Raw genomic sequence first — 13182 nt, forward strand, 5'->3', positions numbered from 1 at the left:
CATGTTCCACCAAGCCGAAGACCGTCTTACACGCATATAGGGTCCTCAGGGTGTCAGACAAAGTGGCCGCTGGGAGCACAACAGACGAAATAAGTAGGTCAGTTTATGCTACTTAGAACAAGCGTCTTAGACTACTTATTTTTGTCACTACGACTTAGAGGCAGACAAGTTGTACGTGGTGATCTGACCCTGACATCGAGTAAAGTGACCGTAAACATTCTATCCGAAAATGTAGAACCTTGTAACTTTCCAGATGCAGTAAGTCGTTGTCTAGTATTGCGATACTGATGGATAAGGAGAGTGATTGACAGATACCTGTGCTTCATAAATCATTGGTAGAAGAGTTATATACAGCTGTAGATATCTTGTTTCACCTTTCACAAAGGTCCTGCCTTGACGAAATTTGTGTCAAACATTCATTCAGAAATACATTATAATTCATCATGCAAGGACCGACCAACGAACCAATTGCCATCATAGGTACCGGCTGTCGGTTCCCTGGCGGCTCGAACACGGCTTCCAAACTTTGGGACTTGTTGAAAGATCCAAAGGATGTGTCCAAGGAAGTCCCTGAGGACCGCTTCAACCTTGATCGCTTCTACCACAAAGACAGTAGCCACCATGGCACAGCTAATGTTCGGCGTTCTTATCTGCTAGATGAGGATGTCCGTCTCTTTGACACCCAGTTCTTCGGAATCTCACCCGGAGAAGCACAGGCTATGGACCCGCAGCACCGTGTCCTACTCGAGGTTGTGTATGAAGCCATTGAATCTGCTGGGAAGACCATTCATGGCCTTCACAATTCCGACACGGCTGTGTATGTTGGGCTGATGTGCACTGACTACTATGTCATTCAAGCTGCTGATCTCAACTCGGTGCCGACATATAATGCTACTGGTGTTGCCAATAGTAATGCATCTAGCCGTGTTTCCTACTTTTTCAATTGGCATGGTCCCTCAATGGTAAGTTTGCCTGATCGATACCCCTTTGTTGGCAAGATATTTACTAACTTTGGCACAGACCATTGACACAGCTTGCTCTTCAAGCTTGGTTGCGGTCCATGAAGCCGTTCAGGCTTTACGTAATGGCACATCCAGAATGGCTGTTGCCTGCGGCACAAACCTGATTTTGTCGCCTCTGCCATTCATCTCGGAGAGTAACCTTAGCATGCTTTCACCGACTGGCAAATCCCGCATGTGGGATGCTGATGCCGATGGCTGTGAGTTTCTCTCCACTTGATGTTACTGTTTGTGTTATCTAACCTAGTTAATTTTTGTTACAGACGCCCGAGGTGAAGGAGTAGCAGCTGTAGTGCTGAAGCCACTCAGTGCAGCTATTGAGGACAACGACGTGATTGAATGCATCATTCGTGAAGTCGGTGTCAACCAAGATGGCAAGACCAGGGGCATTACAATGCCAAGTGCTCAAGCACAGGCGTCTCTCATCCGTCAGACCTACGCCAAGGCCGGACTTGATCCTGCTACACCAGAAGGTCGTTGTCAGTTCTTTGAAGCCCATGGAACTGGTACACCAGCAGGTGACCCGCAAGAGGCTGAAGCATTAAAGACAGCGTTCTTTCCTAACGAGACAGACTCCGTTACAAACGGAACGAACGGACTCCTGAGCGAAGCTGACAACCTCCTGGTGGGTTCCATCAAGACCGTCATCGGTCACACAGAAGGAACAGCCGGTCTAGCAGGCCTGATTAAAGCCTGTATGGCTCTGAAACACGGTGGTAAGTGTGCCTTCTTCATGAATCCATGTATAGTACTCTAACCAGGTCTATAGCTGTTCCACCTAACTTGCTCTTCAATCGACTCAATCCTGCACTTGAACCATTTACCAAGCACCTGAGCATTCCAACTAGTCTAACGCCTTGGCCTACGCTTTTAACTAACGTACCACGCAGAGCTAGTGTCAACAGTTTTGGCTTTGGTGGTACAAACGCACACGCCATTCTAGAAGCATACTCTCAGGCCCCTCAGAATAGTTTCGCTACACCTTCCTCAAGTCCACTGGTAGTGCCCGCGATCCCCTTCGTTTTTTCTGCTGCTTCTGAGACTTCACTGAGGGGAGTCCTGGAAAGCTTTTTGGAATACCTCAATACCTCCAAGGATAAGGACGAAAGCTTAGATTTGACAAGCCTCGCTTATATCCTAAGCACCAAGCGCACCGTGCTTTCACAGAGAGTGTCTATCATAGCATCGACATTTGAACAACTTTTGGAGAAGGTCGAAGCTGTTTTGGATGATTCTGCAAGTTCGGTGGTTGGGTCTAAAGCCGCAACACTCAGTCATCCAGCCCTCTTGGGAGTCTTCACTGGACAGGGCGCGCAATGGGCGACCATGGGTACGAAGCTTATGCGCTCCAACCCACTGGCACAGTCTGTTATTCAAGATCTAGATGCAGTTTTGGCGAGTCTCCCAGAATGCCACCGCCCACGGTGGAGCTTGGGAAGGGAGTTGCTGGCCGACACAACATCTCGTATCAAAGAAGCCGAGCTATCACAGCCCTTATGTACCGCCGTCCAGATCATGCTTGTTGATCTTCTCAAGGCCAATGGTGTGCAATTCCAAGGGGTAGTCGGTCACTCTTCTGGAGAGATCGCTGCTGCCTATGCTGCCGGATTTGTCTCCTCGGCTGATGCGATCAAGATCGCTTACTATCGCGGCTACTTTGCCAAGCTTGCCAGTGGCTCATCATCGACCGGCAAGGACAGCTCCGTCAAAGGATCCATGATGGCAGTGGGGACGACGTACGAGGATGCAATTGAACTTTGTCAGTTGGAAGACTTCCGAGGACGTATTTCCCTGGCTGCCCACAACGGTCCGAACAGTGTCACCCTTTCTGGAGACTCTGACGCCATTAATCAGGCACATTTCATCTTTTCTGAGGAAGAGAAGAAGTTTGCCCGTCTACTCAAGGTCGACACCGCATACCATTCTAGTCACATGCAACCTTGTGTCTCTCCCTATACGGAAGCTCTCCAGGCATGTGGTATAGTTGCTCGAGAGCCTGCTTCAGATGCACCCAAATGGTTCTCGAGCGTACGCTCCGGGAAGCCAGTATTGGACGTCGATGGCCTTGACTGTCAGTACTGGGTCGACAATTTGTTGAGTCCTGTTATGTTCCATGAGGCCGTCCAAGGCTGTCTTGACTCATCTGATACATACAACGCTATCCTTGAGATCGGTCCACATGCAGCACTAAAGGGTCCTTTAGATGAGTCTGTGCTTGAACTTATGGGTAACAAGCTCCCATACACATCTGCTCTAGTCAGAGGAAAGGATGACATCGAGTCATTCTCGACAGCACTGGGCTTTCTGTGGACTCAATTCGGTAACCAGTGCGTGGATCTGGGAACTTTCCAAAAGCGAGTATCCAAAGACACTGGCTCCAAGTTATGCAGTACCATGGATGACTTACCAACCTACGCATGGACCCATGATAAACCGCTTTGGGCAGAGTCAAGATCAACCAAGTTGTTCCGCACTATGCCTGGAAGCTTTCATGATCTCCTTGGCATCCAGACAGCGGATGGCACGGCCGAGGAGTGGCGTTGGCAGAACATCCTCAAGACCAAGGAGCTCCCCTGGATGGTTGGGCATGCTCTGCAGGGACAGATTGTATTTCCAGGCACAGGATATATCGCTCTGGCTATGGAGGCAAGTCTTCAGATTGCTCAGGGACGTCCAGTCAGCAAGATTGACCTCTATGACTTGGAGATTCGGAAGGCTATCGCTGTTAACGAGTCAGCATCTGGAACCGAGCTCTTAGTTACCATGACAAACGTTTCAGCCATCCACCCTGATGTTGAAACTATCACGGCAGACTTCGCAACGTACTCGACGATCAGTCGCGAGTCCGGGTCTATGGCTTTGAACTGCTGTGGTAAGGTTTGCATCTTCTTGCAGACAGAGACCGTCACTACAACAGGCAGTGACGGTCATGCGGCAGAGCAATTTGCTACTCGATCTACCCCTGTCCCTGGCATGGCTGGCATTGACGTTGAGAGATTCTACTCTGCTATGCAGCACGACCTGGGATACATGTACTCTGGACCGTTCCGAGGACTTAGTCGGCTTTCGCGAAAACTGGGCTTTTCTGAAGGGTCAATTCAGCGTCCACCTTTTGGCGAGGATGGTAGTGAGACAACCTTGATCTTCCATCCAGGTATGCTCGACAACGCTTTGCAGGGGCTGTTCGCTGCATATAGCGCTCCGGGCGATGGAAGATTGTGGTCTATGCGAGCTCCCACTGCTTGTCGCAGAGTCTCGCTAGTACCATCGCTTTGTGGCCCCAACATGACAGAAGAAGTTGACTTTGACTGCACCCTCACAGACTCTCGCGATGACTTTATCACAGGCGATGTGGAGGTTTATGCTTCAGGATACTCCCAACGAATTATCGAGATAGAGGGACTGAGCTTTTCACCATTTGCTGCAGCCACGGACAGAGACGACAGACAATTATTCCAGGAGCAGATTTGGTGCGTCAACGAGGCAGATGGTCCTCTAGTGCTGGGCAACATGGCCCCAACCTTTGAGGAGAGGACCAAGGCTCTAGATGCTGAGCGAGCTGCCTTTTTCTATCTCAAGAAGCTTCATCTGTCTGTCCCATCCGATCAGCGCAGTCAATTGCCATGGTACCGCCAGTCCTTGCTGGACAATGCAGAGCGACTTTACGATCTGGTCTGTAGTGGAACGCATAGTTATGCACCCCAGTCCTGGATTCAAGACACTAAAGAGGACGTTTACGCTATGATGGAGAGTTATGGACCTCAAGACGCAGACTTTAACTTGACCAAGGCTGTTGGTGAAAACTTACCACTCCCTGATGTGATCAAGGGGGACACCAACATTCTTCAATACATGACGCAGAACAACTATCTGGACCGATACTACACACACGCCATTGGTTTCGGCTGGCTCAACGTCTTGATCTCCGGAGTCGTCGGTCAGATCGCTGACAAGCATCCTAAGATGAGATTCTTGGAGATCGGTGCTGGTACAGGTGGTGCAACAGGTGCTGTTCTTGACCGCATTGGACAAGCATACTCATCCTACACTTACACCGATATCTCGAGCGGCTTCTTTGAACGTGCAGTGGACAAGTTCCAAGATCATGCTGGCAAGATGCTGTTCAAGATGCTGGACATCGAGAAAGACCCCGTGAGTCAAGGCTTTCCTGAGCATAGCTACGATATCATATTAGCCGCCAACGTCCTCCATGCCACCAAGAATTTGACAGAGACTTTGCAGAACACCCGACGGCTCTTGAAACCTGGAGGTTTCTTGGTGCTCATGGAGATCTTGGGTAATGACGTGATGCGAATCGGTCTGGTCATGGGTGGATTACCAGGATGGTGGGTTGGCAAGGACGACGGTCGACGATGGGGCCCTACTATCACGCTCGAAGAGTGGGATACCCTCCTGAAGGGAACAGGATTTGCAGGGGTCGATACCAATACGCCAATGCCTGATAAGGTGCAGATGCCAGGATCGGTGTTTGTGGCACAGGCCGTGGACGATCGCATTGTCAAGTTGCGAGACCCTCTTCAACACGATGCGCTACCTTCCGCAGCAACAGATCACGTCAATGGCATCCAGAATGGGCACACACCTTCCCCTACCATCTCAAAAGGGACGTCACATCTCGTAGTTATTGGGGGAAGTTCAACTTCAGGGAGCAAGCTGGCGAGTGACATTATCCGCGTACTGAGCCCCCTTTTCGCCGAGATCATCCACATTCCCCAACTCGACAGCAAAGACGCTATCGCCAAGATTCCTAGCAATGTAGACCTACACATTCTTTCTCTGACCGAATGCGATACTGGTGGCACATTCTTCCACAACATCAGCAACACAGCATGGCAAAATTTCCAACACCTCTTGGCTACTTCGCCTGCCAGTTTGCTTTGGGTGGTACCCAACACCCGCAGTGGAAACCCTCTAGGCGCAATTGGAACTGGTCTCTTCCGGTCTCTCTTTTACGAGATTCCTGAAACCAAGTTCCAGGTCTTGGATTTGGATGAGAAGGCTACTGGATATCTCAGTGGCTGTGCGGGTCTGATCGCGAAGCTTGTGCAACAGCTAAGGCTGGTAACGGATACTTCATCCGCGAGAGGTCCATCTACGTTGACGCCCGAGACCTCGGAAGATGATCTTCAGTCTGTCAATGACGGCACTGCTACAGTAGAGATGCTGTGGACTGTTGAGCCGGAGCTTTATCTCCATGACGGCCGGTTGTACATCAGCAGAGTGCGTCTTCAGAAAGCGCAGAACGACCGTTACAACTCATGGAGACGACCCATCTTGCAACTCACAGAGTCAAAGTCGACCGTGGATCCTTCACTATCGACATCCTCCCTCGGTCGGCAGACATCTCTCGAGCTGCAGTGGAAAGACGACGCTTACTACAACCTGAAAGAGATCAACTGGTTTGCCAAGCCACTCTCGACTGATTCTGCTACTATCGATGTCTCCTGCTCCTTGGCTTCCTGTCTCAAGACTCCCGCAGGATTCTTCTTTGTCCAGGTCGGCACAGACGTCAATACAGGCGAAAAGAAGCTTTGCTTGTCTACTGAGAACAGATCTCGAGTGACGGTACACAGTAGTTGGACGGAGACACTGAAGCAGGAGCATGATGTTGCAGACGGTCAATATATGTCATTTATTGTGGCCGATATGATCGTGCAACAAATCATGTACATGCTTCCCCCAACCGGAATACTCTTGCTTCACGAGCCTGACCCAGGTCTTGCTTCGCTTCTCACCCGACAGTTGGCCAACATTGGACGGAAAGTCGTATTTACCACGACTAGATCGGACAAGTCGACGAACTTGCTCTCCAAGGCTAATTGGATCTTCATGCACCCTCGGTTAAACAAGCGACTCATCGAATCCGCACTCCCACATGGAGTTACGTTCTTCATCGATTGCGGCCAAGCCGAAGATGTGATCCATGAGGGGTCTCACGGCAAGGACCATGGATTGGGTCTACGTCTACACAACTCCCTTTCGCGCACTTGTGTTAAGAGGACGTTGCAAGACCTGACATCACGCACTGCTTCGGTCGCACCCCACGAAGCAACTGGAGAAGTGGTCAAGCTTTTACACAGAATCACCACCTTTGCAGCAGCACAACTGAATTCTGTCCCCGACGGTGCTCCTTTGAAGGTTAAGTCGCTGAGCGAGATCGTGTCGAGGGCAAAGACCAGAGCACTGGCGACCGCTGAAGGCTGTTCGACAGGACCATTCTGCTTGGTCAACTGGCATGCTGAGAGCCAAGTACCAATCTCAGTAGCACCTGTCTGGGACCGAGATGACCTCTTCCGATCTGACCGAACTTATTGGATGCTGGGTCTAACTGGTGATCTTGGAAGGTCACTGGCTGAGTTTATGATCTCTCGTGGAGCTCGACATGTTGTGCTGAGTAGTCGCACACCCCAACCAGATGAGATGTGGGTAGAGCGACAACAGAAGAAATATGGAGCGACAGTTGTTTATATTGCAGTGTAAGTGACTCACCTTGCTTCTGTATTCAATCCGCTGTATCATTGCTAATCATTTTTACAGAGATCTAACTAGCCTGGATTCAGTTCAGAAGGCTCATAAGCAGATCGTTAAATCGATGCCGCCATTGGCTGGTGTAGCTAATGGTGCCTTGGTCTTGAAAGACAGCTCAGTAGCCAAAATGACCATCGAGCAACTCCAGGCAGTCCTTCGTCCCAAGGTCGACGGGACTCTACATCTCCAGAGTGTCGTAGACGCCAATTCGGGATCTGAAGAGCAGCCTTTGGATTGGTTTATTGCCTTCAGTTCAATCGTTGGCACCACAGGCAATTTGGGACAAGCCGCTTACTCAGCTGCCAACGGCTTCTTGAAAGCATGGGTATCCCAACAGCGGTCCATGTTTGGTCACAATGCCGCTGTTATCGACATTAGTCGTGTCCTCGGTGTTGGATATGTGGAACGAGAGACTCAAAGCAACTCGGGACGTTTGACGCGTGAGCAGACCGACCGTCTGATGAACCGCACGGGAACACTAGCCATGAGCGAGACTGATCTCCATCAGCTCTTCGCTGAAGCTGTCGTCGCTGCTGACCATTGTTCTGCATCGAACACGGGCTTGTCAGTGGGTGCTCGAGACGCTGAGATCATTACAGGAATTGCCCCCATCTCGTCTGCACAGGCTGAAGATGTGTTCTGGGCACGTAATCCAAGGTTTGGGCTGCTAGTTATTGATTCCAACGCTGCAGTTGGCGGTGACGACCAAGACGGGAAGGGATCGGAACGAAGACAGGTTCCTGTCAAGACTCAGCTTGCGGCAGCCAACACGCCACAAGAGGTAACTTCTGTATTGACCTGTAAGTTTCCCAACTCCCTTCTAACTTCTTATGCTGTACATATGCTAACACACTATCCAGCTTGTATTGTTACGAAGCTGCGTGCGTCGCTCTTCTTGTCAGCATCCGACAGCTTCTCCGAGACAGTCGCCCTTGTGGACCAGGGTGTCGACAGTCTTGTGGGCGTTGACATCCGCACATGGTGCATCAAAGAGCTTGATGTGGATGTACCAGTTTTGAAGATTTTGGGTGGTGCCTCAGTTGTGGACTTGGCAGATTATATTCTCGAATCTCTACCGGTCAAGGAAAAGTCCAAGTAAGGAAAGACAAGAGCAGGAAACAAGATAGTCTCAAAGCTTTAGGTTAGGACATAAATGAACTAAGATCATGTTCTGGACATTGGACCAGGGCAGTAAAGTGTGATCATAATTGCCTCCCCCAGTATTATCTAGTTCTTGACCGCAACTCGATGTATGGCAAATCATAAAATGCCATATTTCGTATACTTCTCCCATGACTGAAGGTTTTATTACTACGAACACTAAAACTTTATCTGTTACGAAATCTTTATCTCAATGCTTGCAGTGCCAATGTCAGTGGTATTCCAGAATAGGTCTAGCGGCGTTCCTTACGTACAGCTTGTGTTAGTAACAAAGCGGGTACCTTTGACTGAGACAACATTAGTGATGGAATTATGAGTAAAAGATATTTATTACTGGTCAAGATACTATCAGAGAAGTAATAAGATAGCATTGATGGGGATCGACGAGGGTAAATAGTCTTGGGGAGTGGATATTGCAACTCAACGAGAATCTGTCCACCGCTCACCGAGATATATCACCGCCGAGGAACCCTTCTTCCTTTCGTCCGAGTTTGAAACACATATATCGCTTTTACAATTATCAACATGCCTGCAAGAATTACAGAAGAGTCAAATGGATTGACAGACTCGGTCAATATTGTCTCAAGATTTCTCGCCCTCGAGCAGATCTACAGCGCGAATGATCTCGACACATATCTTCAAACACTACAACAAACAAACGACAATGCTTCAACCGATGTGATCATCCTGTGTGCTTCGGCGATCCTGGCGATCCCGGAAGCAGTGTTCGAATGGGCAGTCCATCAGCAAACCAGCCCCGAAACGCGAAAAGGAAATACAGTGCTGGTCCTATGTGGTGGAGTTGGACCCTGCACACCATTCGTCTATAATGCCATAAAGGCCAGCAAGAAATATTCTCCAATCTTTGACGAGATTAATGGCGAACCAGAGGGTCAAATATTAAAGACCATGGCGGAGCGATTTTACAGACTCAAGGTTAATAACCAAAAGACTACACACGACGGCTTTAATATTATAGTCTCGGACCGTTCTACAGATTGTGGAGCTGATGCCCTCGAAACTCGAAAGGTCCTGGACGGATACGATATCAGCTCGCCTAGATCAATTACCGTGGTGCAAGACCCTGCCATGAGCATTCGAACAGTGTCATCCTTCAAAGGCATTTACCGTGACCAAGAAGTACGGATTTCGAGTTGGCCGCAGACGACGCCCGATATTACAACCAACCAAGAAGATACCCAGGCTGGAAAAGACAACAAGACAAGAGAGCTTTGGTCTATGGATCGCTTTTTGGATCGAATCATGGGAGACGCTTCTTATAGGCAAAGCGAGATGGGAAAGGGCACGAAAAAGAATGTTGATATCCCGAATGAGGTAGAAGATGCCTGGTCTGCTATAATGGAGAAGAATAGCTTGGAGGTGTCATGCTAGGTTGGATGAATTAATGTTCCCATGCATTTTAAAACATATTTAGAATGTGGTTATATAATGTTTTATACTAAAAATATGTTGCAACTAATGCTGAACATTGAGGTCTGATGTCAACATTATCAGCACAGGAAGGATATTGACTTTGAAGTTTGTTTCACTGCGATTTTAACCCCCCTCCTGTCTGGGGCGCCACGCCACGCCACGCACTGCAATGTTTAATTTCCCCTTCCAATCGGACTTCCCAGCACCGTTTTTCCTGCTTACTGTCAGCTTTCACTGCAGCTTTAACCTCCTCCCTGGTCCTATTAATGACGAGTTCTGAATCAATTCAGATTCTTATAGACCTACACTCTCTACTGAATTTTAAATCCTCTCGTGATATACTTATTGGTACTACTATATTTGCGGCATTCTTTCCTTTAAATTCTCTTTCCAGAGGAGTATTTGAGTCGAGGTTTTGCTAGACTTGGTCATACCAAACGCTTTCAGTCATAATTGTTCAAGATATTGAATCACCTCACGAAATCAAATAGCGCCTCTGAAGTCAAGCCACCAGATATCGTATACAATCGTGGGACTAACAAAGTTTTCCAGAGCATAGAAATTGATGTTGTATCTTCTATTAAATTTAATAGTTGGTTCTTGATCTCATAGTGAATATGTGAGATATATTTAGCTTTCCGTATCGGCTTGAGAAGCCCCCCGCATTCGCGTGGCAGCATAGAGAAAACCTTGTGGGAGAACCAGTGCTGGGGTTTGAGAGAAACCCGTGATCCCATCCGAAAACCAGTGGAATTCCGTCACGGCGCCATGTGATTCTAACAAAGCCATCCGTCGTCGATGAGAGCCACTCCTTATGTAGCCTTGTCGCGCCGTGTTGAACAGGCGTCTTCTATAAGATTGTTGAATGTAGAAAGAAAGAAAATTGAAAAAAAGATTAGAGAATGAATTGAGAAGGTGGGGGAAAAAAGCAATACTCAATCAATTATCTCCAGGGATGCTTCTCACCAAAGCTTCATGGTCATTTACTAAGGCCCAACAAGACCAGGTTTGCCACATTAAGCACCGTGATGACCAACCACAGCAGCACTGCAAAGGCTGCGGTTAACCACGAGTTGGCCATTTTCACACTGCCTATCTCGTCTCGCGCCAGAGCCTCCTCATTACGATTGCGGGTAGTCTCTCGGTCACAATTCGTGCCAAACCCAGCCCCGCCGGGCTTAACCGTCATGTATTTGTTCAAGCATGTGAAGTAAATGAGCGGTGCAGACACAAATGGTAGTATGATGCTCAAGACGACTTGCGAGGCGTTGAGGGCGTCGTTCAAGCCAGATCGACCGACGGCCGCGGCGATGACGACGCTGGGTATGATGCTGATACCTCGGGTGACCAAGCGGCGGAGCCAGGGCCGAAGCCTCCAATTCAGCGCTCCCTCGGAGACCATCTGCCCGGTGATCGTACATACAATGCCGGCCGAGACTCCAGATAATAGCAGCGCAAGGGCGAAGATGGTCCCTGCCACAGAGGATATAGATTCAGAGAGCAACTTGTGGATACTGAATATGTCTGCCTCAGATGCGTCCGGCTTATTATGAAGTGAGACACCCGACACGATTACGATAGATGAGTTGACAAACAATGCAAAAGTGAACAGCGCGATGGCCAGTTCGATCGCAGAGGCTCTGTAGCAGTGTCGAATAGCTCTCAGGGATGGGATATAGTAGCCCTTATTTATGTCATTACTGTCATTCGAAGGCGACTGAATATTCTCTGGTAGAAGATCATGCTTAGCATCGAAGGATCGTAGACGTGGCTGAACTATGCCTGAGCCGAGATAGAGACTATGAGGCATGACTGTCGCCCCTAGAATACCACAAGCCTGGTAAAGCCTTGGGACAATTAGAGTAAGACAATAAATGAATTAGAATGATCTGCTATACTCACCCTTTTTGCTCAGTAATGGCACTGGACGGCAGGTAGCCTCTGAAGATGCTACCAACGTTTGTTTCCTGGATAAGAGATAGCTGAATACAGAAGCAAATCACGACGCCAAGTACCAGCAGGACAATGAAGGACTCAAAGACTCTGAGCCCTTTCATGGATCCGTGTGGCTGGTAGAAAAGGAGAATGAGCATGACATCAAGGATTGAAATGGCACATCCAGCTACCAGGGGAATGGCAGGGATGAGAAGGTTCAAGGCGATAGCAAAACCAATCACCTATAGTCATCTCAGCGTTCTAGTCTTCACTCAACCTCTTAGGCAATAGTCGGGGGCAAGGATAGTATTGATTGATAGAGAAACATACCTCGGCGATATCGGTAGCGATAATGGCAACCTCGGCGAAGAAGTAGAGGCCGAAGTTGGCCCATCGTGGAAGGAAAGCTCTACAAGCCTGGGCGAGATTGAGCCCCGAAACTGTGCCTAGTTTGATGCAAAGAGTCTGAAGGAATATAGCGAAAAGATTGGCCATGAGGACTACAAAGAGCAGCTTGAATTGATACGTAGCCCCAGCAGCTACGCCCGTGGAGTAGTTTCCAGGATCAACTAAAAACCTATGTGTCAGCCAGTGCCTTGGAGAATGGGTTTCTGGGACGAGGTCAAGTCATACTATAAGCGACAGCGATCAAAAAGCCTGGCCCGATGAAGGAGCAAAACTTGATGATGCCGTTCTTTAGACGGTTTCCCCATGAAAGGGTACCGCCTTCATCCCCGCCCAATCCGCTAGCCGAGTTGGAGGGGGGCGAGTGAGGGAAGGGGGACTGAGCAGCCTGCTCGACCTCGCTTCCCATGAGCTGGCTAACGTCTTTATTAACCAACTCAGATCCTCGGGCACCACTCGAACCAGCATCTGGATCCAACGTCTGTCGTATGTCGTCGTCCAAGGCAGAGTTGTAGAGCGACGGGCTCTGGGTACCACGTCTTACAGTCCTTCCGTCAACAGTACCTTTCAGATCTTGATTAGTGGTCAAGTCAGCAGAGAGAGGGTTGGGACTTTGATTGTAGCCTTTTTGTTCCCCTTCATAGGGTTCGTCAGTCCGGGAGGTGCGATTCATGGCTGT

The 13182-nt window shown here is 49.0% G+C and overlaps 3 protein-coding genes across 3 annotated transcripts; 2 read left to right on the forward strand and 1 right to left on the reverse strand.

Moving 5' to 3' along the window:
• Positions 1–443: 443 nt before the first annotated feature.
• FGSG_10464 (uncharacterized protein) lies at positions 444–8667 on the forward strand (the record flags this gene model as incomplete). Its single annotated transcript, XM_011321141.1, has 6 exons — positions 444–962; positions 1021–1219; positions 1283–1735; positions 1789–7516; positions 7578–8368; positions 8429–8667. 6 exons carry the CDS (start codon positions 444–446, stop codon positions 8665–8667), a joined length of 7929 nt encoding a protein of 2642 aa, XP_011319443.1.
• Positions 8668–9254: 587 nt separating this feature from the next.
• On the forward strand, positions 9255–10121 carry FGSG_10465 (uncharacterized protein; the record flags this gene model as incomplete). Its single annotated transcript, XM_011321142.1, has 1 exon — positions 9255–10121. The coding sequence occupies one exon, from the start codon at positions 9255–9257 to the stop codon at positions 10119–10121; it is 867 nt and encodes a 288-aa protein (XP_011319444.1).
• Positions 10122–10975: 854 nt separating this feature from the next.
• On the reverse strand, positions 10976–13176 carry FGSG_10466 (uncharacterized protein; the record flags this gene model as incomplete). The annotated part of the gene is made up of 5 exons (XM_011321143.1): positions 10976–11013; positions 11151–12010; positions 12066–12340; positions 12429–12637; positions 12732–13176. 5 exons carry the CDS (start codon positions 13174–13176, stop codon positions 10976–10978), a joined length of 1827 nt encoding a protein of 608 aa, XP_011319445.1.
• Positions 13177–13182: the final 6 nt, after the last annotated feature.

The sequence above is a fragment of the Fusarium graminearum genome, chromosome 1 (genome assembly GCF_000240135.3).
Source record: "Fusarium graminearum PH-1 chromosome 1, whole genome shotgun sequence".
Taxonomy (NCBI): domain Eukaryota; kingdom Fungi; phylum Ascomycota; class Sordariomycetes; order Hypocreales; family Nectriaceae; genus Fusarium; species Fusarium graminearum.